At 38.4% G+C, this 27,885-nt stretch overlaps 1 protein-coding gene across 2 annotated transcripts; it reads right to left on the bottom strand.

The window, feature by feature from the left end:
• Positions 1 to 644: 644 nt before the first annotated feature.
• On the bottom strand, positions 645 to 27,026 carry LOC144629497 (transmembrane channel-like protein 3). 2 transcript variants are annotated; one of them, XM_078487721.1, is made up of 23 exons: positions 26,888 to 27,026; positions 23,209 to 23,295; positions 18,164 to 18,368; positions 17,378 to 17,509; positions 16,891 to 16,966; positions 16,604 to 16,685; positions 16,132 to 16,238; positions 15,718 to 15,801; positions 15,208 to 15,353; positions 14,708 to 14,855; positions 14,058 to 14,101; positions 13,481 to 13,628; positions 12,707 to 12,816; positions 12,403 to 12,469; positions 11,929 to 12,037; positions 10,747 to 10,910; positions 10,195 to 10,262; positions 4,435 to 4,635; positions 3,777 to 3,809; positions 3,245 to 3,367; positions 2,565 to 2,643; positions 2,311 to 2,353; positions 645 to 2,081 (listed from the first exon to the last, which is right to left on the bottom strand). In XM_078487721.1, the coding sequence occupies exons 2-23, from the start codon at positions 23,246 to 23,248 to the stop codon at positions 1,414 to 1,416; spliced, it is 2,877 nt and encodes a 958-aa protein (XP_078343847.1). In that variant the 5' UTR covers positions 23,249 to 23,295; positions 26,888 to 27,026; the 3' UTR covers positions 645 to 1,413. The 2 variants fall into 2 exon arrangements, with proteins under 2 accessions (XP_078343847.1, XP_078343857.1); XM_078487731.1 differs by having other exon boundaries at positions 11,956 to 12,037.
• Positions 27,027 to 27,885: the final 859 nt, after the last annotated feature.

Here is a 27,885-nt window from a genome sequence, read left to right as displayed (position 1 = left end):
CCGCCACTAAAAAACATTTCAATTTTTCGAAATTCTCTATTTTCAAGCAAAATGTTGCAGACTACTGCATACCGTGTTACCATCTTCATTGTTAAGAGAAACAGGCTAACCGGAGTGTCGTTCGAGCGGTTACAAGGTGGCATACCATATATGATCAACTGCGTAAGTTGTTTTGTCGCTTAGTAACGCTAACGCATGCTCAGTATGAATCATTACGAGCCAGAGCAGAGTCCTCTTTTCTTTCCTCTCAAAATAACGGAAAAGGAGACTCTGCTCAAGCTTAGCAGTGCAACTTGCGCTTGCTGTATGATTATAAGTTTTAAAACATGTTGCGTCTTTATAAGTCTGCACTCGCTTTAGTTTACATGTTGCCATTAGGACATAGTTTATAACTACCGCCTGACTAAGCTTAGCCTTTATCAAACACTAGAGTGCATGCATATGCATGAACATGTGCAAATCAGTATTTCACAGGAAATTTCTGATCAGTAAATATACTCAACATAATTTTGAAAGTACCCACTAAAACTAATTGCACAAATTGGACGAAGCCTGAAAAATCTGGCGGAATATCTTCAACGGGATTGGCTGACAAATAAGGAACATAAACAGTGTATAATTCTATTTATTGAGGCCACTGAATACGTTTGGAGGCTCATGTACAATACTGAATACCGGATCCGTGCAATTTCTATTTTACAGTTCCACGCGCCTTACCGTGGCCACCAGACAAACTTTTTTACAAGTGTCATCTTGTAATATTTTACGTTTTCACTGCGTTTTGTTGACAAATACGATGTAACAAGTACCGTATTCAACTTTGCAAGGAGGCGTGTTCGTCAAACTGATAATGATATCATGGAAGCACACTTGTAAAAAAGTTTGTTGGGTGGCCACGGTAAGACGCGTCGCACTGTAAGGAGCTTAAAAACTTGAGGAATATTTTGTTGTTATTGTTCAGAGTTCTGCAAAAAGTTAGTCTTTTTTCTCGTTTTCTTACAAAAGCAAATCAAGAAGTTTTATTGTTTCAGAGAGTATTTAATATATAGTTTTCTGACGTATGATACAAATTGGACAAAGGCCACTTTTCTGAATCAGGTAAAATTTAAACAGTTTTAATAGTAAAGTACTGGCATATCAAGTTGTTATTTTTCCCCATGTAAAAATTTAATAATTTACAATTATGTTGGTTTACAATATATACTAACTGAAGATAAAAATCTTGTTTGCCTCGAAAAGCACTCACTACCTGCCGGAAACACCCTTAATTAAAGAGAGGTATCTTTCTTTCGTCTGAGCTATTGATCAATACTAATTCTTACTTACATACATGTTGTATAGTTCAATTGCCAAATGGGGCTGTTTAAAAAAATGAATTAACAACAGCTAGAATAATAAGTGTAGCTATTCTAGTTAAGAATCAAACATGGTGGCCAATGAACCTCCTTCTTTTATTGTCTCTTGGCTAGTGTCGCAGCGTTCTTCACTGTTAGTCGCATCTTTAGCAATGTCTATAACTTGTAGCTGTATAGATTCTTCGGCGCAACCCGATGATTTCTCAACAGTAAAACCAGAAGGACTTTGATAAGGATTTTCGATTCCACTTTCCCACTGCTCACGACTATTTTGATGACGATGACGATGATGTTGAAATTGGTCACGTGATCGCACGTGTTTACCCCTTGAGGTGGTCATCCGCTGCTCAACGGATCGCACACTCGAAACAGTGGAAGAGCTTGAACTGCTTGTCTTATGAACAATCACTTTCACTTCACGGTGCGCATGGATATTTTCGGCCTGTGTGTCCTCTACAACTCCGTCATATGTTACCAAAGGGAACGTGTCTTCGCGCTGCGCTTGTTTCGCGCTTGTCTTGCGTGAAAGACCGCTGGTCAACTGGGTAAGAGATGAAGAGCTCTTTATCCTCTCCTCAGGGGACTCCACAGAGTACTCATTGTCCTTAGCATCAGTTGTTCTTTCATTAAAGAGGTGATGGGATCTACTTCTGCCTGGTGAACGACGCGGCTGACCACGAGGGCGATTGAAGTTGATGTCTTCACTTGAGGTGTGGCGATGTCGCTCTAGATTTGTCAAGAATGAACAACAAGAACATAAACAAAACAACAATAACAGTTACATACTGATGCATACAGTCAGTAAAACATCTGATCTACAGCTTGTATCTACAGTTCAATCTGACCAAACAAAACAGCAACCTCTTAGTTTTTCTTAATTAGCTGCTCCAAATGAGGATGCCTAACTTGGCGTCAAATAGAAACATGTAAGTTTAAACATTGGTAGAATACTCACCAGAAGCTCTTCGAAATATTTTTTTTCGGTCCTCTGTTCTTTCCTAAGCCGAAAACAAAACGTGTGAATTTTACTTCAGGAATAACAAAGATGGCCTTGATACATTTTAATGAGTGACGAATATACGCGCGCTAATTGAATAATGGAATTTACCGGAACGGCTCATGTCAACCCGCCCGGCCCTGTGCAATTTTGCTCGCAGAACTCCAGTTCCTATAGGGTTGTGTCAAGATGACAAACACGGCCTTACTTACGTATTGTAACTGCAACATCAGCTCACGATTGGAACTTTGAAGGTAATTTGCTTTAGATCTGTAGTAGTAGATTGCAATCCTGGTGAGATAATAAGCTAAAATTCAACCAATGAGCTATTACTAGCCGGCAAGTTGTGACCAGAGAAAATGACTTTTTCAGATTCTCTTGGTTGTGACTATGCCCTTTAAAAAAAAAAAAAAAAAAAAAAAAGGGGGGCAAAGGGAAACTAAAAATATTGGGTGGTTATTTTCAAATAATCTTGCAATTTTCACTTTTTATAATGACCGATGACACGAAGTCATCAAAACGTCAAGTTACCTTTTTATCGTTATTTGTCTTGTTGAAATGTGATTCAGTATATACGATGTCGGAATTCAAAACTCCTCAGAAAATTGATCAAAAGCGACAAGATACGCAGCGCGAGATATAAAGTCAGTCTTGTAGAAAAATCGGACTAATGGGCCACAACATGATTCTAATCGATCTTTAATGGATCAAGGCAAAGTCTGCGCTCGGGCCATTTGACCCACACTGCCGGAGCTTGAATTACCACCTTCCCTGGTCGGATTGATCCGCACTCCAACGCGCTAACTATTAGACCAATGCGCTATCAAGTGTACAAGGAGCCAAATTTGTTAAATAATGGTCTTGTAGCTTCTACATTTTCTTCAATACTTACGACATTAATATGAACACTGGTATCACGACACTTGGACCACTCAGATAGTCAAACACGGTGTCCAACAGGGCGGGGCCATTGTCGATTGATTCCGTTAGCACTGTGTACATGTGACGTTTGCCTCTGTAAATTCACAGTAAAAGAAACATAAACTAATGTTGAGTTTGTTATACATGTCTTGTCATGCTGAATATCAGTTAAAAGCCTACGTTGTAGAAGTACTCAGACATTAGAACTTACGATGCCAGTTTATTAATGTTAAATTTGTAATATGCGAAAGTGGACATTTGATTAGCTTGTTCTAAATGATGTAACATCTTGTAAGGTAGTAATCTCACCGATCAATGTATTAAGGAAATAATTGCTATATTAAATGGAAAGTATATTTTTTACTAAATACAAATGAAGTTACTTTGTCTATAATTGAAAATAACGCAGCGATTTCTATCTTTCTTTGCATGACCTGGATTCGTTCGTGGAAAAAGTTATCTAAAGATATAACTGCACAGCACAAACAATAAGGTTGTCATACCTGAAAGGACCACACCACTTTGAAGGTTCGATCCTAGGAAAAAAAAAGACAAATGGAAACAAAATTAAAACACTGGAACACGAACGTGGCGATCACTGACCGTAGCAAGAGATCTTGTTTAGATCATACAAAATAAAATACAAGAGAATACCAGGCGCGGTCAGTATCGTAACCAATCAAACTGATGAATTCGGTATCACCCAGACCCTAGAAAGTCACACAGGAGACAGAAGCCTGTGGAGGAGGTATTTCTTACTCGCAATTCAGTACACTAACCATTAAGGTTTCTGTATACCTCGCGTGCTTTATGCGTATTGTGTAAGTCTTATTTTACACACCCACTGCAAGGTCAAAATTGTGAAGCAGCGACATACATCAGTTTTCCTTTTAAACTCTTCTTGCGACTTATACGATATGTGTTAGTCTTTTGTTAATACGAAAAACAGCCGCCTATAAGGTACTTTTGAGGGACAATTTCGAAGCTTATCGAGCTTGCCGGTCAGTAAGGATGAAAGACGGCTGTATTCGCAGGCTAAAGCTAATCAAGAAATAAAACAGCGCATTGTTTCTTTGAGCGCATGGTCGAACAGCAAAAACCGCGAGGAACGGCACAAAAGAACACCAAACTACACAGCCGAGTCCGTAAAAATGTACTTACTCGACGGCGGCGTATCCAACAGCCAGCATGCAAAGGAATAACATCACAAGAAGGAGGAAAAGATAGAAGCGGTGCGAGGCTTTGAAGATCCTCTTGGGAGGCACGTTAGTGACCATCACGGCCCAGCTCCTGAGGTACATGATGATGACGAGCTTGAGAATGTTCAACATGATGAGCCCCGGGGAGAAAATCAGGCCCATCCTAAAAAGAAGAAAACAGAACCTCAGCTTTTTGGCACCAAAAGGCTCGGGAGTATTAAAGAGGTCTGTTATTTGATGGCAATTTAGGTTTTCATCAAGCTAAAGGTTGAATCATATACCGTAAAACTTTGAATTATTAAAAATAGATCATCTTTATTTTAACACGGTCAATTTATCAGCTAAAAATCTTACTACACATAATCATTATATAAATAATATTAGTATATACACACTCAGTGATCTTGGTGTTTCAAGCAATCTGATTGGTTCGCTATCTCGGGCTAATGAGCATTATTCACTCCCTACGGAGTGAATAATGCTTGATCCAAACTGAAACAAAATGGCCGGCGTAAACTCGCGTTTCGCCGGCGTTTCTGAATCGCAAATACTAAGAATACAAGAAGATGCTGAACCAGAAAAGACAAAAAAAAGGCTAAGAAATTTGGCCTGATGGTTTTCAAAGTAAGAGAAGACTACAAATTTCGCAATTTGCAGCACAATGTCCACACAACTCGAGTACTAAAACGATAAACAATTGCTTACCGTCAAGTCGCTCTTCGCCCGGCATCGGCAGAAATGAATACCGCAGATTTATCGGCAGCAACATCAAGTGTTATTCAACCAAGACCCTCCAAAAATATTCAGAAAAAGGCTTTGTGCAAGAAAACATCCAGTTTTCACCACAGTTCTGCAGACATTCAGTAAGCTTATAATCCAAACTTTCAGGTGGATCCTTCGCCAACTGCTCTTTCAATTTTCAATTCAAGTGAACTTCAAAAGCTTTGATTCAACGGTCAAAATGTTTTGCAAGAAGGTTTTTGATCAGATTGCAGGTTTGAGTGGTGTTAAAGGACCATTTTGCTAGATTGTGACGAGGATTTTATCGAAGATTAACTAGATTTGCCATGTTTGAAGATTCTGTAAACTGTTTCGCGCATGTCGGTAAGTGCCGCATATGTACGTTTTCCACGCATGAATTGAGAGGTCAATTAAATCGACTTTAAATGGTTTCCTTCTGAAAACTTTGAGATCGCTTGTTGTTGAGATCACTTCGTGTGTATATACTAAAACAATTATTCTTTGAAATCGAGGTGAATAGCGGCAGAATATTCACTTCGATTTCAAAGAATAATTAACAATTATTCCATGAGTCCGCGTTGGATACGAGGTGGTAAATAGCCAACTCGGCGCTTCGCGCCTCGTTGGCTATAACGACTCGTATCCAACAAGGGCGAATGGAATAATTGTTTTATTAAATTCTTCTCAAGTTCACTGAACTTGAAAATCGAATGGACATTTCATTTTGATGTAAACGAAGTGATAGTATGAGGAGGCGCGAAAATTTCTCGCGCGGTGTTCACTTCTTGAGTTGAATGAAACATACGAGGAAAGCGAGCAAGAGAGTTTTCTTCAGAAGATTTTCCTCAAACAATCCCCTCTAAAGTCGTCTAAATATCATGGAAATTGTGACAACAGTTAAGATTTACGAGAAGATCCGAAGCAAAACCTTTTCTGGAAACTACAAGTCTTGTGCAAGTCGAACGAGGCAAGTGTTTAATTTGTACTTCTTTACGGCTCCACGGCTGTCATCAAGACTGCTATATTATTTGAAGCGAAATTGAGCTCAAAGTGGAACAGGTTTACTAAAGTATGAAAGGACAAAACCAAGATTGAAAGGTAACAAACTTTACTGAAGTGCTGAGCCTAGTTTTATGACGTATACTGAATGAAACTGTGTCAGTTTGCCGTTCTTTCGTAAATTATTTGCTGCTTTTATACTTTATTCACTCGCTCTTGCTGTGCGTTCAGTTTAAAAGTATTATTGATTACACTTTTCGCATCTATCCTTTTGTTTTGCGTAGTTTAATTTACTATGGCATTTCTTTGGTTTTTGTAGGCACCGCTAATTATTTCTTGTTCATAAAGCTCGCCAAATTTACTGTTCAAAACCATTTTGATGGAACTGTCGCTTCCCGCAGAAAAATTTTAGTTTGGCAACAGTAACGCAATCATTTTCCAAATAAGGTCAAACTAAGGTATACGAGCTGACAACCGGGATTGAGTGAACCAATCAGAATGCTAGAAATGCAATATCCGTGGCTGAAAATTTAATAATTTTAAATATTCTAATTATAAGCTATACAGAGTAAAAATATTTTAATAAAAGCTGCTTTCCATGAATGTTATGTCTTGGAGTACTCGTTCGAGTAAGGAACTCTGCTTGCCTTACGTATACTTAACATAAAAGACTGTTCCATAGAATTGCGGCACTAAAGCTATTTCTGTGATAGTTTGCGGTAATGGAATATTGAGGTTATTCTCAAAGTCCCTTAGGTTATATGCATTTTATCGTTTTTCGAATCTAGAACATAAATAAACATAAATAAACTCGCTTAATTTTTTTGTGGTTCATTATATTCAGTTCAGTCAATATCTACACTGGTGAAATCATGGATAGTAAAGAGACTGGATTGGAAACGTAAATCACGTGGGTAGATTTCTAATCACCGATTGGTTGTTTTCGTGCTTCAAGATGGCGTCTGTTGTTCCATCATAGTGGAAATTTGTGACGAAAAGATGGCGAATATGTGGCGCAAGACAGCCAAAATACAGGTTTTGTTGTCCTTTATTTTGTTTTTTTCCTTCGGTATTAGTGGTAGTTAAGTTTTGACGTGTATTTTAATAACATGTGAAGCATGTTTAAAGGGGGGGGGGGGGGTACTCCGGCTTGTAAATGACGGGGATGATCGAAGGATTTTTTTGGGTTTGAAATTGATTCCGGGATTTTTTTGGGTTGGAAAATTTGGCAATTATTTTTTTGGGTGACTTGATTCAAATAGGGGATTTTTTTGGGTATTAAAAACGAACTAAAGTGCCTCGGCGCGGCTTTGGCATATTTATGGTATGATGAATAATCCAACTCGAGCGCTACATTGCCCCTCCTGGCAATTTAGGGGTAATTTGACAAGGGATTTTTTTGGGGGGTTATTTTTGGTCCAGGGATTTTTTTGGGTAATGTCGGAAGACTAAGGGATTTTTTTGGGTCCTGAGTTTTGCCTTCATTCGATCATCCCCGTCATTTACAAGCTGGAGTACCCCCCTGGGTTGAGTATATACTTATCAAAACTATTTTATAGGACAAGAGTTTTTTCTTAAGTTAATGCATGCCTTTGTATCTAAAAATCAGGTGTTTCTGTGTGTTTTCTAAGAGCTTTCTTAAAACAGACACCCCAGCAGATAAGCTGGACACTCTGGTATCTTCCTTTTTATGAAATTTTAAAAACATTCAAAGAAAGCAACATATGGTGTTTGACAATTATACAAAGATGTCCCTGTGTGTTTGAGCTTACTTAAAACAGACACCCAGATAAACAGGATACTGGTATCTTCCTTTTAATGAAATTTTAAAAAAATTCAAAGAAAGCAACATATGGTGTGTAATAATTATACAAATGTATTACTGGAGGATTAGACAAAAAAAAAAACTCGAATCGTATCTTAAAATTGTTTCAAATATGGATTTCTTCAGGGAAGTGCTCATAATTTTTTTTTTTTTTTTTTTTGCATTCCAAAGTGCATTCTAACTTTAAAATGCAACACCACAAATAACAGCTTTATATAAAATTGCACCTTGCTTTCGACAAACGAGAAAGTGATAGAAACTGTCTTCGCATTGATTAAATCCATAGCAAAAATGTAAATTTGTACGGAAAAATAACAGCTGCTTGACATAGCTCTGTTATGTTGTTTCCTCGGGGGTCCGCATACTTTTCGGTCGTGTCCGATTGAAGTTGTTTTCTTGGTGTGACAGATTTCTTTCTAGCTAAACATTAAATTAAAAACTGGAACCTTGCAGCTGAATTTTTGCGGGAGAGAATTATCGATTACTTATCGGTAATGGCGCTGGAGAATTAATTACTCATCGATGTCAATGGCGCTGGAGGACATCAGAGCTTTTCTGATGCTGTCCTTTCCGTGTAATTCAGCAGAACTTTGCGCCGAACTGCATTTTTTTAATTTCAATTTTCTTTCCTCCTTGTAGCTTTTTAGGTAAGACCACTTCCTCACCCGAAAGTACAGGTTTACGAAGAGTTTTAAAAGTAAATTGCTGTCTTCCGACGGAAGCGTTGACGAAAAAGGCCAGGTCGGCTTCAGTAAAGAAGAATTGTTTATTAATTGATCGAGAAGATTACTGTCTGACTCTCGGGTGCTGCAACGAAAACTTGATAAGTTTAAAAAAGGACGAACTGAAACTTCGAGACGACAAAAGAAATTATACGTTGAGTGATCCACTTGGGTTAGGCCGCCTCTGACCAAAGACAGTGTCATTAAGTTGGGGTACGACATTGCAGGTGCTTGTGTTTTAACGCCTGGTAACTTCTGATTTAATGCGAACACTATTCTCGAGAACCTTTCACTACTGTACCGTTGGAGACGATCTCTCGTTTTCCTGCAGACATAACCAGAAATGTAGGCTACTATGTCCTTCTGAAGCGGAGTAAGGGATGGTTTGCTTGAAGTCATTCCGTCATATTCTTCTCTGATCTTCATCGCGTGGACCACAGATTTATAAGAGGAGATGTTTCCGAAAATCTCAGTTATCATCAGCTGTAGCAAAAGACAATCAGAAGAATTTAGGCATGCAACACAGCACAGTTCAGACCACTTTAATGACAGTTCTTGAGCTTGTCGAAATTCATTTAGATGTTGAGCAATATGTTGTTGTTTGCGTGACGAGCTGACAAGATCATCCCGAGCGAAGACTATCGTCCAAATGGTCACACTAACGTAGCGAAAAAATGACATGACGTTCTCGTCTCCTTTCTCCAATTCTGTTTTAAGTTTCTCAGCGTGTTTTTGAGCTTGAGCGAACCTGGATCCTCGTATTTTGGTCGTTTCACTGCTTGTCGCAGATATCTTGTTGAGAAAGGTTATCACATTCGGCACGCACTCAGATTTAAAGAAATCATCAAAACCGAGAGAAGAAAGCACTTTTCTGGTTTTCTTCTGGTGTTCAGACATTTTGGCTTTGCATTTTCGGGTAGGTTCCTTGCCACTGCATGAGTTTTCGTGTTTTTGCAACCATGCTTTCACATGATACCGCTTCCTACACTTGCTGCATTTGAACGTAAGCTTACTGCCATCATCTTCGCTCTCGCTTTCATCTTCGTCTTCACTGCCTTCAACCTCTACCGTGTTCACCGCCCTCTCGTTGTCTTCTAACAGTTCTGCTAAATCATCTTCATCCCACTCTTCAAAAAAATCTTCAATATCCATAGTTTGGACACTTACTGTGCAGTGTAAACAACTGAAACAAAGCTGCTGCGAAAATAAAATTTAGTTGTGACGGTGACGTCACGAATTTCCACTGTGTTGGAACCGCTGACGCGAGCTAGTTTCCAATCCAGTCTCTTTACTATCCATGGTGAAATAGACGCATGCACAAGGTGAATTGCCTGCATCCGGGTTTTTTTTTTTTCATATAAAGAGATCATCCCAGGCTGCACTTCAGGTATTGTCAAAGTATTCAAATGCCCAATGTTTGTTTAGTTTAACTCACCATATCAGGCCTTGGCTGTTAATGAGCTGCAATACATTTTCCGCTAGTTTAAACTCAGGATAGCCTAACTGGAGGAAAAATGAGAATTTCACTTGCAAGGTTTTTTTGTGAAATCAATATAGTAATATGGTATGCATTCGAGCCTAGTATCCCATCAGGCCAAAGCTTCATAAGCTTATCCCAGTGCCCGAAGCATGAAGTGACTATTAGAATTTCTACCGTCCCTGGATGGAACGCTAATCGATCGCAGGGATACCTCCAGCATTAAATTCATCGGTACCCTTTTATACCCTTGGGCGGATAGAGACACTGTGAGAGTAAAGTGCCTTTCCCAGCATGGAACACAACGCAGTAACCCAGCCAGGGCTCGAACCCGGACCGCTCGATCGATCCGGAGTCCGGCGCGCACTAACCATTAGGCCACCGCGCCTCCTAAAAAAAATCAGAGTAATTATTGCCTTATAATTCTCTTATGCACGTAAATAGTTACGGCATCTCTACTGACGAGTATGAACGTTAAATATTTGCTACATGATAATACTAATAACTTACGAGTTTTTCAAGATCCATGAGTCGACCTTGAAAACAGTTGAGGAATCTGACAGTGAGCGAGACGAACAAGTCACCAGTCAACACACTGAACACCAGGGCTACCAGGTCAATTATGGTCAACTTAAACAGCTCTTGACCGACTGTAGTCTCCCAACACAGTGCTCCTAACATAAAAAATAACGAATGATGTTAGAAGAAGAAGAAGTCGGAAAAACAAACAAACAAAAGACGGTTATTACCATAGTTATTACTTAGCGGCATTTCTTGACCTAAACCCTTGTCTATGATTATTAACCCTTTCAGTGCTAAATTTCTCCAAAAACAGGTTTTTTTTTACCGTTAAACTGAATTTTTGATGCTGCGATCCTGAATTTCCCTTAACTTTGCTTAAAAAGCACTTTTCCACGATGCAGCAAGATTTTGACGAAGATTCCATGGAAAAAATGTACAAAATTGTACAAAATCGTTTCCATTTTTTTCCTTGCTCCTTTTCCTTTCGTTTTTCTCGGCTTTGTTATTTCCACTTCTTTCTACTGTGTCCGTCCTTCCTTTAGACCAAAAACGTTTTGATTAAAACACTGGTAAACCCTGAAAAGAGGACCTCGATTTTTTTACAGGTGTTTTGACCTGTTTAAGCACCGATTGTGCACCAAAAAGTGATTGACTTTTTCTCGATTAGCTCTGTCAGGATGAGACCGATACGCAAAATGAATAGTTCTTTGAAAAGGTCAAACCTAGCTCTATCAGATGCTTATCGCCAAAATCTGCTGACTTTCAAATTGATGACGTCACAAGTGGTTCATCGACTGCTCCTCCAAATGTCGACAAAAGTCGACTTTAGCACTGAAAGAGTTAAAGGAGTTACGTCACGGACAACTCAACTTGAACAAATGGGCAAAGTTTTTCAAGTTTGTTTCTCATAATCGGCCTCAATCTTCGTCAGTCGAAACCATCCTTGGTTACTTTCAGGTTTTAATTACTCCATTTGTGTTTTTCTTCCTTAGAAAACTACTATTTTGGAGTTTCCTTTAATTTAAAAGCAATCAGAAAAATGACTTAAAATACCATGACATAGCTTCTTTAAGTTGAATTGTATCATTAGAAACTCGAGTTCATCTTCTAGACTACGCTAATACGTTAATCCCGGCTTTTCTCGGAAAACACTTTGTTTGGTGGCCTTACCATTAGGAATATAACTGGTCGCCTTACCAGCTGTAGTATTTGATGTAACCATGGTAACAGGAATGACAGTCGTGTTGGTCGAAGAGACTTCCAAAGGAGAAGTCTTTGACTGCAAGGAGACAAATGAAACAATGATTTTATTAACAGAAAAAAATTGGAATTAAAAATATTGTTTTTGGACGTTTCGGCCACTACTGTTGCCTTCTTCAGCAAGATAACAAAAATTTGGCCTGTTTCAAAAGTTGTGGAGAAACTTAGCAGAGATGGACGTAAAAAGAGAATTAAAGGAGGGCGGATAAGAAGGAAAAATGGGAAGTAGAGCCTTTTATTTTTCGATATTTGATTCTACTAGATAGCCGGCGAGGGATCAGAGGACATAAAAAACTCACTTCTCTCCGGCTTTAACCTACAATGAATAACAACTTTCTTAAAATGAAGGCGTTCAAACGATCAAATTGGCTTCATTTTACTTACCTGATTAATTTTGTTTAGAAGAGATATTACCAGTACATACATATTTCCAAGATACAAAAACATAATCCTGTAACAGACAACAAAGAAATGTCATATAAATAAGAAAATAACGTAATAGCAAAGTTACTATTGTCCTTTCAAGCGGACAATAATTCCCCAAAACAGCACGAAGTTGTATTGACTCATGATCAGCCTCATATGATTTTGAACAAGTAGAATTGGTAGTCGTGAGAATTGCTAACTGCTTTGGAAGCATGGAGTAACTGGAAATGTAGAGAAAAAAAAGGTTCAAAATACAAAATACCTGGTCAGCTCCCAATAGAGTGCAACTCTCGGGTGATACTGCTCCATCAGGGAGATCAATTTGAAAAATACTGGACACACAGCATTCATGCCGGTGATGGCTAAAGAGATCTTGAAAACAAAACACACTGATAAAGATGAAAATTACTTTATATCACATTTATAAAAAGATAATATCAATTCTGTCAAAGTATATATCTATGAACCATGTAACTATGCATGAACTAAAAGCGCAAAAATTGATTCTTGCTGTGTGGCACTTAACGAAAACGATGATGATAAAAAATAATTGTGTATGGAGTGCAAATTCGCCGTTTTGAAGCTTTTCGGGGACACCTCGTCACCAGTGTTGCCAATAGAAGAAAGGAAAGCACTCGTTTATTACGATCAACATAGTGATTCTCTGACGACAAGAAGTCCATAGGAAGATAGATAGATAAATCGTTTATTAAAAATCACAACTTGCAGCTATAAGCTGAAATACTTGTGTTATGTACATATAAAAGTTCAAAGTTCCTAACTACATCATAAGCTATAAGAGAAAAAAATACTATTACATAATCATAAAATACATCATAAAATAAATCTTATAAGCGAACTGAAAGTTATCTAAAGTAAGTGAACTTCAGACGTTATTAAATGTTTTCTATCTCCTCGTATGTCTTCGTTGTTCTTACAACAGCAGGAAAACAAATAGAAAGTAAAAGTCCATAGGAATGTCAAACTGTATCCTTGAATTAACCGTGATAAAATATAGCTTTTTTTAACTTCTTACTTCATATTGTTCCAACACGGTAGGTGGTTTCCCTTCCTTTTCTCTTTCATCTGAACGCTTGACTACCAAGTAGATTAAATAGGCACTGGCGCTTAGCACTCCAAGTACAAGAACGTTAGCTATCACACGAAGGGCGATAAGGCTTTTCCTGAAATGTAATGTTTTAGTGTTCATTTAGACGCGCCATCTTTGCAGAGCAATTCTATAATGTCTCACTCTTTCAACACTGTGGAGGTCAGGAAGTGCGAGGCAGGGCCGTCTCTCACTGTTTATGCTTAAAATTATTTAGAGTGGTTTTATGAAAGCCCGATCCCCTCGTCCTCGTTTTATGCAATGCGTGAATATTTGAATAAGCGAAAGCTATTTAAAGTAAGTAAACTTTAAAGACGTTATTTAATGTTTTCTATTGCCTCTTATGTCTCCACTGTTCTTAAAGCAGCAGACCAAACAGGTCTGTGAACGATTGGAGCTTTTCAAAGTTTCAGTTCTTGGAACTTAAATGTTGCCCGCCCTTTCAACTTGAAAACGTGCGAAGTTGAATGAACATGTACACGAACACTCATATAAGTAAACATACTTGTTTATCGCTTTGCCTTTTTCCACCGCTTCCAGCATTTGCTCCTTCAGGTAAGAATGTAAAAGATACAAAAAGATGTGAATTTAGATGAGAAAAAAGATCTTAGTCTTTGGCACTGAAGAATCGCGTTTATTTTTAGAATGCCTAGCCTTATTATGGTAAGCACACTGCAATATCTTACATAGCAAATATCTGCGAATGTTTCAGTCAGAACAGAAAGATGTATTGACTTTATTGGACGCTAAACGGTGTAGTGTCCAACAGAGAGGGGACGAGAACAAAGGAAACATAATGTAGAGAATATTCTCTTTATATTATAAGTGTGTGTTGTTGGCCAAGGACTATAAATTGAAATTTCAGAGATAGTATAGAGCGGTTTTCAATTGAGCGTCGAAAGTAATTCGCCTCAGCTTTGGTTTTGCATTGTTACGCTTTATCATTGGGTTAAACATCTCGCGCCATTTTCTCAACCAACCAGAAGTAAAACCAAATCAATCGTGACTTGCTCTCACGCGTTTTCTTGCGCCTCAGGCCAGCTAAACGTTGTTTAATACTTCGAGTTTTGATTGGTTCACTGGACACATTGGACACATTGTTTGTGTCCTTTGTGATTGGCCAGAGTAATTACTTTGAGCGTGCACTGTGCCTACCTTTATACCCGTAGTAAGAGAAGCTAATTTGTTGTCAGCAGTTTCCCGCTCAGTGATAAGGAAGTCCCAGGCTGAAAACACGCGCCATCCAAACGGGTACTGATCATTTTGACCTGACGACTTCACCATGCGCTGCTCGTGAGTAATACTGTTAAAGAAAGGTGGCAAGCAAGAAAACAAGTGAAGTTTTATTTTCATCTTTGTGGTTTCTAAGAGGACACTCTTCTTATGACACGACTGAACAAAGCGCAAAGGCGATCGCTACACTGTAGACAATGTCTTAAGCCCATGAAAGCGCGGGAAAACATGAAGCTGGCGACAAGGGCGGGAAAACGTGCAACTGAGTGACAAGCGCAGGGAAACGTACCTGGGTGGCGAGCGCGGGAAAACTTGTAATGGGTGGCAAAAGCGATTACTTTTGCGCCTGATGAGAACAAACATCAGCTACCAAATACTATTAACCAATTTCAGTAGAACTTAAACAAACAAAGTATACTCACGCCCTAAGCACTGTGATGATGCTGAAGAGATACGTGCCCAAAAACACTACAAAGTAGGCCAGCGGTAGAGGATACTCAACCACACCTACTTGAATGTTCTCGTTTCCATAGTAACCATAAAACAAGAAAGAGTACTCAAGGTAACCCTGTTATAACAAAAATGGAAGAAAGGAGTTCTGTTTTTTCATAATATTTTGTGTTTAAATTAATTTAGAAGTTTATTTTCAGGAGTACCAATCGGTATATTAAATTTGAGTTATAATATTTGCATTATTGAAGGTGTTACGCAACTGAAGCTATGCAGCAAATCAGGCGCTCCCATGCATGATTTGTCGGAATTATAATTTTGTCATTGAAAGTGGTAATAATTTCAAGCGCAGACATGCGCGGACAAGAGCTACTTTTAGGGTAGCCTTTCATCTTGACCATTCTTCGCTTTTTAACTGAAATTTCGGCGCAGAGAAGCATAGAAGTGTAGAAAAAGTCGATTGTCGAAGGCAAAGCACTTACTTTGGCATCAAGAACTGATGTGAGACTCTGAGCTGTGTGCTTCTGACTCTCAGGGATTCTAAACGCAGTCGAAGGGCTCATGAGCTGAAAAACAAACATGGTTTTATTGTTTAAAGCATTATTTTTAAAGCACAATAGAATTATAGAAATTACACACTTTTACTGCCATGAGCACCGTTTTAGATTAATATCGTACGGATTAATTCTAAGATAACACACTGTATTGGAGACTGAGAAACGACAGGAACAACGCGAAGCCAGTAGAAAGTTCTACAATTGAAAACCTCGATATGAAAATCGTTTTTTAAATAGACGGATGCCCCAAAGTTCGTGCATTTTTTTAAAAAAAAATTCAAACTTTTCTGTGAATTTCTTAGTCTCTTAGATGTTGGAACAACTTAATACGGAACTCACCTGTGGAGCGACGACAAAAATGGTGATAAAAGTTAAAAGTATAAAGTTAATCCACACCAAGGAGCGTAAAAATAGGAAAAAGGAACCAATTCCAGCACCAAAGTGACCTGAAGGAAAACAAAGACAGTGACATCTGAGGTTGAAACAACAATTCTTGCTAGTGCTATGGGTACAAATTATTGAATTTTTTTTTATTTTTACTTATTCTATTCTGTCTTTACTTTCGTAGTTTTTTAGCTAGTCCAGACTGCGGAGAGAATGATCCTGGATCTTTATTAGCAATGGCAGGATAGAGAGGGTGTACAATTTTGTGGCCATTTTTAGTTGCGTGCCTCTTAGAACCTGTGGTCGAAGGTGCCTGACGTCGACGTTCCTCGAGGTTTACGAACAACTAGTCAACTCAGAAGCATGTTATTTCGGCAAATTTATGCAAAATTGATTGTTCATGTTATGATTTAAAAAGTAAACTCACCTTGAATATTTTTTATCCTCTTTTCCCATGGAATGAAGAACACAATGAAATTTTTGAACTGTCTTTTCACTTGCCTAAAAAACTGTTGATAAAAAGTAAAGACAGTGTATTCAGTGAAAAAGAATACAACAACAACAACGTAAAAACAACACTTCTTATTTTTGGTGATGACGGTGCTAGAGTGGGGAGACACAACAATTAAAAAACAACACAAAAACGTACAGTGAGTACACCAAGAACAGAATTTGTGGTTAAGTATAATAGGTTGTAAGTATTGAAATACGTACCCTTATCCGGGACTCTTTAAAATGCTGTAACCTATTTAGATCACCTGAATGCTCCTCTACGTAATTTTTGGCATTTCTGTAAAAACAATGTTACGTGACGTCACATGACTACAATTACTTTTCCTTTCTAGATCTTTGCAGCACGAAAACAAAGCAGGGAAGGTTCCAGTTTTTCTAGACCAGCTACTTGATAATAGATTATTATTTAAGGTGTTGTGTGTATCCGATTAAACAAAATTAGTATTGGGGACATCATGAACACCCAAACACATTTGCAGTAACCTTTAATTTTATTTGGAGACCTGTTTTGGGCTGTTTTCATTTTAGCTAAGGCTTCATCTCCAGTCCACTACAATTTAAAGTTAAACTGAGTGACTGGAACAAAATCTTCCGAATTTTCATTGCGTTATACGCAGCGTAGAGCCTGTAGACAAACTTGACGAACATCAAAATTGTATAACTGCGCGTGGTATGTCTAGGTGTTTACCTTAGAATTTGTAATTTCTTGTTCATAGTCCAAGGCTTTTCGCGGACGCCGCCGATGATTTCCAGCTGCATCTGAATGTTCTCAAACACATCTGTGAACACCTCTTCCGTCGACGACTTTTTCTGAGACTCACTGCAAGATATATAGTGAATTGGAAAGGTAATTAAGTATTGAGTCTCAAAATAGGGAGCTCACGATATAACACCGGCATTTGCCGGTGATTCACCCCCTTTTCCGTAACATGAAGTGGATAATAGAATAAATAGCAGTATTGTTCTGGACTCACCCTGGATGCTAGTCCATATTGAGGTTAGATTACGCAAGCATTGATCAGCATTATCCCCAGTAGTCAGGCAGCTCTCGTAAGCTTTTAATTCGACTACAAGCCCTAGTGTAGCAGTTGCTGTTGTTTTGGGGTTAGGGGCATTGTTCTTGTTGTTTGTTCTATTGTTCTCTTAAAGGGTAGCGAGCCATTTATGAGAGATCTTGCGAGAGCTGCTACCCGATCCCCCTTTTCAGACTGGCTCGACAATTTTCTAACACCTTATCGTTACACCTCATTAAGAAGAGGCATTGTGTAAGTAAAAAAAAAAAAGACTTTTCATGCAAAGGCACAACACAAGGAATCTGTCTAGTCCCGACAACTGGATGCGAAGGGCAACAAAATAACCATAAGACCACAGTGTTTTGTATTTAAGCCAAGCTAAAAATAACGGATTGGCCTGGTGGTTTCTATGTGGCGAAATGGAGCGATCATTATGCAATTTATTGATGTGCCATTCTTACCTTGCTGAGGACACAACCGGCTCCTGGTTCCTGTGCTCATCTCTCTCTTTATTCAGTTTTTCTTTTTCTTCAGATAAATTCGAAGCTCGTTTCCTAAACCTAAGAAATCTGGATCTTGATTTCTTTTCATTGAGTTCCTCGGGGATGTTTCTGTCTGAAGTGCCATCATTTGTGTTTCTTTCTGAGCTAACTCCATCCTCAAGACCTGTCCGGGATAGACATGTTGATGATATGAGATATAGGAGATACTTACAGCTTGTTACGATTGCGTTAATTTCGAATGCTGTGATTGGCCAGATTTGATCTCACTACCACCACCTCTTCCACCACCACCTTTACCACCACGATGCACCACCACCATAAACCACTACCACCACCATCACCACCCCAACTTCCATCACCACTACCACTACTACCACCACCGTCGTCGTCATTGTCATTAGGCAGTTTAAGATACGCTACGGCGAGGCGCTACTACGGCTGCCGGAAGTAATTTTCTCCAAATATAAGATACTGCGCATGTCAGTCAGTCACGTCCAGCCGTAGAGTGAAATCTGACTACGTGAGTCGGGAGGTTTTGCCGTAGTGGTAGTACGTCGGATTTTATTCGCTTCTCTGTCCTTTTTCGCCGGGTTTCTCAGCATTTTAAGAGTTCCAACGAATACTGTATCCATTGAATTTAATTGTAGTCGAACAATTGTCGCGTTTGTCGCTCATAAGCTTAAAAAGTCTTATCCTGAATTTGACGAATTCGTTCGGTGCAAGTGTCGGTATGGACAAGTGGTCCGGCAATATGGTGCATAAATTTGGGTGAATTGTGCGATTTTTGTTAAAAGCACCAAATTTGGCACAGTGATAGTATTCGATGAGCTGATCAATTTCAGATATAGGCCCATCCGGAATTCTGTCAGGGGGGACATCTTTTGGACCCAGGGGGTGGGGGTGGGTGGCATTAAAGCTTTATGGCAAATTTTACTGCATCCTTTGAGTAAAAAGCACCAAATTTGGTACAGTGATAGTATTCGATGAGCTGATCAATTTCAGATATAGGCCCATCCGGAATTTTGTCAGGGGGGACATCTTTTGGACCCAGGGGGTGGGGGTGGGTGGCATTTAAGCTTTATGGCAAAATGTACTGCATCCCTGAGGTAACAACCACCAAATTTGGCACAGTGATAGTATTTGATGAGCTGATCAATTTCAGATATAGGCCCATCTGCAATTTTGTCAGGGGGGGCACCTTTCGGATCCAGGGGGTGGGGGTGGGCAACATTTGGGCTTGATGGCAAAATTTACTGCATCCTTTGGGTTAAAAGCACCAAATTTGGCACAGTGATGGCATTCGATGAGCTGATCCATTTCAGTTATAGGCATGTATGAAATTCTGACAGGGGGGTACCTTTTTAACCCAGGGGGTGGGGTGGGCAACATTTAAGTTTTATGGTGAAACAACTAAACCAATTGGGTTAAAGCACCAAATTTGGCAGAATTATAGTTGGGTTGGGTTTCTTTCAGGGTTGCGTTTTTTACCCAAGCGGATGGGGTGGTCTCGTGTTGAGCTTTGTGCTCAAAACACCATTTTTGGCTCGTTTATAGCATTTAATGTGATCAGCAATTTCAGTATCAATGGGCTCATCTAAAATGGTTTATACAGGGGTAGGTATGTTGTTAACTAATGGTAAATTGATTGTGCATTTAATTTTTTGTTACGAGCACCACATTGATAAGATTAGCCTAGCTCATAAGCCATTACGGTATTTTTCCAGCCAGGGTGAACTATTTGATCCCTGAAGAAGGATAAAAATTTTTGAGCAAATTGGTGAAATGATTGGGCACGTTAGGCTAAGAGAATCAAATAGGAATCAAAGAGCATGACAATTTCAGCAATGTACAAGCGGTATTTAACATTTCTTCAACGGGCATTCAACGTTTCTTCAAAAAATGAAATGGAGGAATGTAAAACACAAGCTAACACAACGACACCCATATTCACTGTTTCCGCCATCAGCTCTCACCATCTTGTTAGACTGCTTTCAAAAAATCTCACCCCACTTGCTTTGTAGTCTCACATCAGGTTCAACCCTTAGGGGAATTCCTACCCTGTTTCTAATCCCGGATGAGGAGACCTTCTCTATCCAAACGAAAGAGAAACTCACATGGGCTATGCGAGGTTATCATATGTTATTAAAGGAAACCTTCGAGAGTTCTTCTTTCTGCACAGAACCGCCAAGAGGCAAAACAAGTGCAGCGCGCTCAGCCAATTTCTTACATATGTGGATGTTAACATCCCCACATGTACGAAACTTATCCTTGTGTTGTCATGAAAAGACAGACACCAGTCTACTTTTTGCATGCACCGGACTGTGATCATGACAACCAAAACTTTAACAAGTTCGTGATTAGAACAATGGACTCAAATATCTCTGATTTATATACTTCAGATCAGTGGATTGCATTGCCTTCAGAGTAAGAAAACAGTTCTTTGCTATATATTAGTGCACAAAACTCTTACAACTCTTGGGAAAAAAACGCCACGAGTCTTGAATTATCCAGCTGTAAACCTCAGCATCCAGAAGAAGCGCAAAGGCACTACCTGGGCAGCATCAGGTGGAACACCGCGAATGAGTAAGTTGAAACCACATGGCATAACGACATTTCCGCTAATATCATCGCTATTACTCGCAAATACTGGAAACTTACATGGGATTTTGCATATTTTAACCGATAAAGGACAACACTTTTCGGCTTTTAGAGTGGAGTTATCGGCTAGGTCCCGAAATTGAACAATTCTCTTCAAAATCAAGGCCATTTTTCAACCTTTGTTCGATGCCGATCAGAAATGGTCATTATATATCCTTGATTTCGCATTTCCAGAGAAATCTAAGACTTAATTGCTACTTTTTCTTAGAAAACTAAAAATGTCTATAAACATATTAATATAAAAAATATTAGTGTTTGATGCGAATGAAATATTTGACAGTGGCCCGAAAAATGCCTATTTTTCTAATTTTCCAGCTGTTGCGGTGGGCCCGAAGGGGCAAAATATTGGCTCCTAACGCGGCCAGAAAATCATTTTCAATCAAACCAAATGTTTTATTTCTAGCCTCGGTAAAGTCTTCCAGTTGCCAGAGTTAAAGGCAAAGTTATTTTTTTGACCCGAATTTGAGTGGGTTGTCTTCAGAAAGACAGCCTCTAAAATCTTTTTTCAGACCAAAACAAACGTAACCCTGAAACTGCTGAAAGCATACCAGAAATGTCCATTGCTGAAATTGAACAATCAAGCTCAACAAATACTATAGTTGTGTCAAATATGTCAACTCAAAGGGCGCAACAATTCCACCATAAGCTCAAAAGGATACCATTGATCCCCCCTAGACCGAAAAAATACCCCAGAAAAGCATTTTGGATTAGCCCATAGGTGTAATCATCATCTCAGTTAATTCTATAATCGTGGCAAAAATGGTGCGAGCTCAAATGGCCTGACAGTGTAAAAACTCAAACGGAAACCACCACCTCCCCCTTGGTCCAAAAAGGACAACTCTGAAAGAATTCTGGATATAGTAAACTCGATCATATCTAAAATTGATCAACTCATCATACTGACTATAACAGTGTCATTTTTTTAACCAGAAAGGTTCAGTAATTCTACCATAAAGTGCAAATGCTATCAACTACCTCTCCCTGCGTCAAAAAGTGTCTCCCTCTGGAAAAATGTCGAATGAGCCCTCAGCTGAAATCGATCAGCTTATCAAATACTATCATTGTGCGAAATTTGGTACTAAAAGAATGCAGTAAATTTTGCCATTAAGCTCCAATGCTACCCAACCCCACCCCCTGGGTCCAAAAGGTGGCCCCCTGTCAGAATTCCGGATGGGACTTTATCTGAAATCGATCAGCTCATTAAAAACTATCACTGTGCCAAATTTGGTGCTTCTTACTCAAAGGATGCAGTACATTTGCCATAAAGCCCAAATGTTGCCCACCCCCACCCCCTGGGTCCAAGATGTCCCCCCTGACAAAATTGCGGATGGGCCTTTATCTGAAATTGATCAGCTCATCAAATACTATCACTCTGCCAAATTTGGTGCTTGTTACTCAAAGGATGCAGTAAATTTTGCCATAAAGCCCAAATGTCGCCCACCCCCACCCTCTGGGTCCAAAAGATGTCCCCCCTGACAGAATTGCGGATGGGCCTATATCTGAAATCGATCAGCTCATCAAATACTACCACTGTGCCAAATTTGATGCTTCTTACTCAAAGGATACAGTAAATTTTGCCATAAAGCCCAAATGCCGCCCACCCCCACCCCCTGGGTCCAAAAGATGTCCCCTCTGACAGAATTCCGGATGGGCCTATATCTGAAATTGATCAGCTCGTCGAATACTATCACTGTGCCAAATTTGGTGCTTTTAACAAAAATCGCACAATCATTTCACCATATTGCCGGACTAAAGAAAAGTACTCTTGTTGAGCGTGCGATTTTTTTGCCTTCACAGTTTAGTGGAGATATACTATAGCTGTTTAAGTATCCGCTACCATTTTGCTTCGGTGAGTACTGGTATATTTCAGTTCATAACTCGGTAATCTTTGCGATATTCGTATTTTTAAAATTAAACATTTCATCGATTTTAATTGTTGTTGTGTTGTTGTGTATTGCTGCTGTAGAAAGAATCTTTCGCTCAGAACTATTCTGTTAGTCCTAGCATAGCAAACAACAACTATATATTTTTGAGCGAAGCCATTCGGCTGTGGAAAACTAAATAAAAGTGTTATTCAACTCCTTAGCCTATGTTTCTTTGTATTTCGCCTTGCTTTTACACTAAATTTGGCGGACTGCCGAGACGTACTCTCCCCAGACCTTTTCGGTTACGGTAGCCGTAGTAGCACCTCGCCGTAGCGTATCTTAAACTGCCTAATATTATCTTCATCCATGTCATCATTAACACAGGTCATCATCGTCATCGTTATCATCAAGGATTCTCGTTTTTCTGTTACATCATTACTGGTACTGGTAAAAATATATTTTTAGACTGTATAACCTTACCTCTTAACTCGGAGGACGTTCTGATGCCACTTGTCGACATTTTAACACTTCAAGGACTCATTATTGAAACACGTAATTCCAAAATGGCTGCAAGTGAAGAGACGTAAATAAAAAAAAGTTGGGCTGTTTGATAGGAGAGTAAATCTGCTAATAAACTTAATTTACACGAAGTGCAGTTTGTACCTACATTGTTTCAGCACGGTTACATATGATCGTTCGACCGAGAAGAAGTTCGGTGAAGTTCAAAACCTGGGCCCAGACTGAATACCATTTCGTGTATAACCTACTTGTACGCATGTTCTTCCTTTCGAGAGTTCTAGAAAGGACTCGACATATAACAATTTCAATTGGTATATACATCACGGCAAGTCTATTAAGGAGGCTCGATGTAGTTTTTTTAGACCTAGGGTGGTCATTTTGAAAATGAAAATTATCTAGGAATTAAGGGCCCATTACAGTATCTTTTGGGGCCGTTGCTAGGGAGAATTCAATTGACTGTAACTTGGTATATCTTTGCTTTCATTTAACCAAATTTAGACAGGAGCCAGTTGATGACGTCATCGGTGCACGTCTAATGTCACGTGACCCAGAACAAAAAATTGAGTTTTACGCAAGAAACTTACGGTCTCATTCATAGTTTGTAGTATTATGTCAATCCGTACGTTTATCTTAAAAATTGTAAGCATGCGTTTTCCGTTAGCACAAAAACTTGAAAAATAAGAAAAGAAAATGTGTTCTTTTGACCACGTTTTTGAACACATCTTTAATGTTGTTTTGATTTTCCGAAAACGCATGCTTACGTTTAAAGAAAAATGTATTTTCTTTCGATTTACTGCAAAAAACAGAAGGTACGTTTTTTTCCTTCCGAGAAAAACACGCATTTTCGTCCGTACCGGAAGTAAAATTTTTCGGTGACTGATTGGTTGAAATCATCGTAATTGACATTGCTGCACTAAGTTGGCTTTCCCCCCGCTCACGTACGCGTCAAAAACTATAATTTTTCGACACGGCAAAGTTTACTTCTTGCTTGTATTCGGACAGCTTTAACAACGTTTACTGTCGGTCAACTAACATCTAGAGGCTTAGACATTTGTAAACAAAGTCGGTCGTAAGTATTAGAAAGAGTTTAGGGTGAGTTTCTTTATTTTCGGCTTGTAATTTGCGAATTAGCGTAAACGGCGTTATCATGTTTTGTCAAGGAGGCTACAATTCATAGTTCGGTTGAATAAATAGTTAACGTTTGTAAGCTGAAATGTTTTTATACAGGTGTTTTATTTAGTTTAGTTTTCGCAATTTTGTACTTTACTGAATTTGTCCTGTGGTTAGACTGCTGTACGAATCATTTCAGCAGTTTCTGCAAGAAATTTGCGGCAGTTAAACCGAGTTCATTCCTATTCTGCGGTAACTGCGTAAAAATTGTTATCTTACCTTCGTTTGCGAACGAAATGAATCGCTGTTTTTTTTTTTCTATGAGCCTCGTTTAGTTCTAGTGACACTGCTTTAATTTTTGCCAGTAGCTTTCACAGATTTCTTCAGTAAGCTGAAGGGGAGACTTATGAAAATACGGTAGCGCCGCACATTCGCATGTTTTCTAACGCATCGCCACTACTGTTAAAAAATATTTCGGCGGTTTCGGATACTTGCTTTAGGCTTTGTATATGTTTTGCAATCATTTAGTATGACAAACGTTTTTTATTTCGGTTTACCCAGTTTGCTTTTACTGCAGAACAAATTTCCGTGCTTGGAATATGATTCTATAAACCGAAAGGGAACTAAACTCGCGTAAAATTTTGCCGCAATGAATCACGAATGCGAGAAAACCGGAAATAAAATTGCACTTGCGTGGCAACCGCGTAGCTTGGCAACGAGATACTGTAATGTTCGATTTTTGCCAAAATACACCATAATGATCAAATATGACCAAAGTTTAATTTTTTACTGGTCACTTTGTCACAAAGGTTACCATAGCAACACTTGTCGTTTTCTTTTGTTTTCAAACAAGCTTGATTTTCTCGAAATCTAGATTGACTCTTGGTATTTATTTTTTGATATGTTAAAGTATAGTGAATTGACTACTTGTAGACAAAATTTTAGAAAAATCTGTAAGAGCGTTTTAGAGTAAATCAAGATTGAATGTTTTTGTAACTTCTTGTAGTTTCCTGCAATAGGCAGTCGATATATTTAAACAAATTAAAACAAAAACTCTCTCGCTTTTAGATAATGGTCTTTGATGGTTTAACTGTTTATATTTCATTTTGAATAACTGCGCCCAAATACTAAGAAACAACTAAAAAGCGCCTATTTCACATTACAACGGGATTTTTCTGAAAACTTCATTCTTGATTTACTTGAAAACGCCCTTACAGATTTTCCTAAAATTTTGTCAACAGTTAGTCAATCTACTAAACTTTAACATATCAAAAAATGAATACCGAAAGTCAATCTAGATTTCAAAAAAAAAATTAGGCTTGTTTGAAAACAAAAGAAAACGACAATTGTTGCTATGGTAACCTTTGTGACGAAGAGACCAGTAAAAAATTAAACTTTGGTCATATTTGATCATTATGGTGTATTTTGGCAAAAATTGAAGATTGGCTTCCTTGGTAATTTTTGTTTTCAAAACAACCACTCTAGGGCTAAAGAAACTACATCGAGCGTCCTTAAACGAGCAAAGTAAAGAAACTCTAACGAGCCGCCAGCGAACACCAGTATTCAGTATTCATGTGGAAATGAGCCTTCGGTTGCGTGGGAGTACACTCAATGAACTTCTAACCAGAGGCCAGACCTCTTTAGGCCATTAAAATCGAAATATTAAGTGAATGAACAGAATGCGCAAGCATGTGATTAATGCTTCATCATCGCTGAAAGTATTTAATAACTAATCAGTAACGTTATATTGACCTTGGGGACAGGCCCGGCAACTAAAACACCGTACATGTAGTTTTGGAGTTTTGGCGCACTTACAATATGTTACTTCTGTTATTGTCAGTCTAGTTGTCGGATTAATTTGTTTTTCTTTTATGCACCTTCAGATATTAATTTAGAAATATTTAAAAGATCCAAGCGGAAGTCGAAGATATGTGCAGGTGCATAAATGTCGTATTTAACTATCTTATTTGCTTGTCGACAATTTAGCCTAACAACAATAAATATAGAAACATATATTGTAGGATAACATTAAAATAATATTTTCTTGTATTTTTCAAGAATTTTTTATTTCGTTGCTTCGTCAAAAAGCAAAACATGCAGGTTGAAATTTACCATGAAAATAACGTTTATTATCATTTAGTTTTTTTATTAGCAGTCGGTAATTCTCAAAATTTAAAAAAAGATATGTCAGATTTTTTCCTCACACGGAAATATCTCTATAATCATTTAAGTTTGGTTATACAGTAATAGACTAAGGATGCTTAAAGAAAACATTTAAAAGCGTTGTTATTTTGAATCTGAATCGGTTATTTTGAAATCAATGCTGAATGTTTGCAGGATATAGCGGTTAGTTTTCGATGGATATGCGTGAAACCGCAATTCCGATTCACTTTGCCTAGCAAATAAATAAAATATCGGCGATAGAAATTGATAGTTTAATCTGAGTGTTTGATTTAAGATGCACACTAGCTAAGTGCAACTTAGTAGCGTTCATTATAAAAAATATATTATTTCTAAACTTGTTTTTTACCTGCTGTTTCGAAGATGATAACATTCATTTCATTTCTCTTGCTTTCCTATCTCTGAGAACGAACGGAAGCCATTTGTGTATAAGGGACTCGGCGACAAATTCAATTCACTGTGTCGCTCGCTACATTTACATAATTTCGTACTTTGATCGAAAAATAGTTTATGTTGTTATGTTGGATAATTGTTCTGGGAACGAATTAATAAAACGTACGGCTAAGATGACAAGACTGCGCATTAATAATTGATAATATTCAAAGAGAAAATGGTTTTAACATTACTGTTTCAACATTTTCGATCAGTAAGGTTAGAGCGCTATCGTAAAAGATATTTTTAGAAGATGAATCACAAACGACGTCCATTAATTCTGGAAGAACAATTATTAATTTGCTCTGCTTTAACGGAGGATTGGAATTGGTAGAGACCTATTAATTTTTGTTTTCTCTATTTTCTTTTTCAAGTTGCAGTGCGAAGATTTATATAAATTATAACTTGTGATGAACAGGGCATAACAAAGGAACGGTGTTTCAAATCAATCACATCTTTCACAACTTACACATGCAAGATTTACAGTTGCCGATTGTGCTCCAGATTCGGCTCAAGGTACAGAAAGCAACAATGCTTATCACATTCCATGGTAAGCCCAGATTACAGGTACATGTATTTTCTTTAATTTACCAGTTTTGACGTGATATCAAAGCAACACAGAACATATTTGATCATAAACGCGCAACGCATTAAGGCGGAACGCTTACTTTAAAGACTTCATTAGCATACCGTGTCAAATTAATTTTAGATTTTGCTCTTAGCAGGTACTCCACGAATAAAGAAAGATCAAGCCTCACAAAAGTTCAGAAATGGGCGTGAAGGGCGTTTCTTTCTTTGTTTTTCTGCTTGATTTGCGTTTTTAACATTGCAGATGAAATTTAACAACAGCTCCGTGAAAGAGCTACCGATCAAGCTAGCAACAACAACAACTGAACGAGTAACATTTTTTCAAAA

This window comes from Oculina patagonica, chromosome 1 (assembly GCF_052425735.1).
Source record: "Oculina patagonica isolate OP01 chromosome 1, crgOcupat, whole genome shotgun sequence".
NCBI classification, from domain to species: domain Eukaryota; kingdom Metazoa; phylum Cnidaria; class Anthozoa; order Scleractinia; family Oculinidae; genus Oculina; species Oculina patagonica.
Note: the sequence above shows the minus strand (reverse complement) of the source record. Positions and strands in the feature narration are given on the sequence as shown.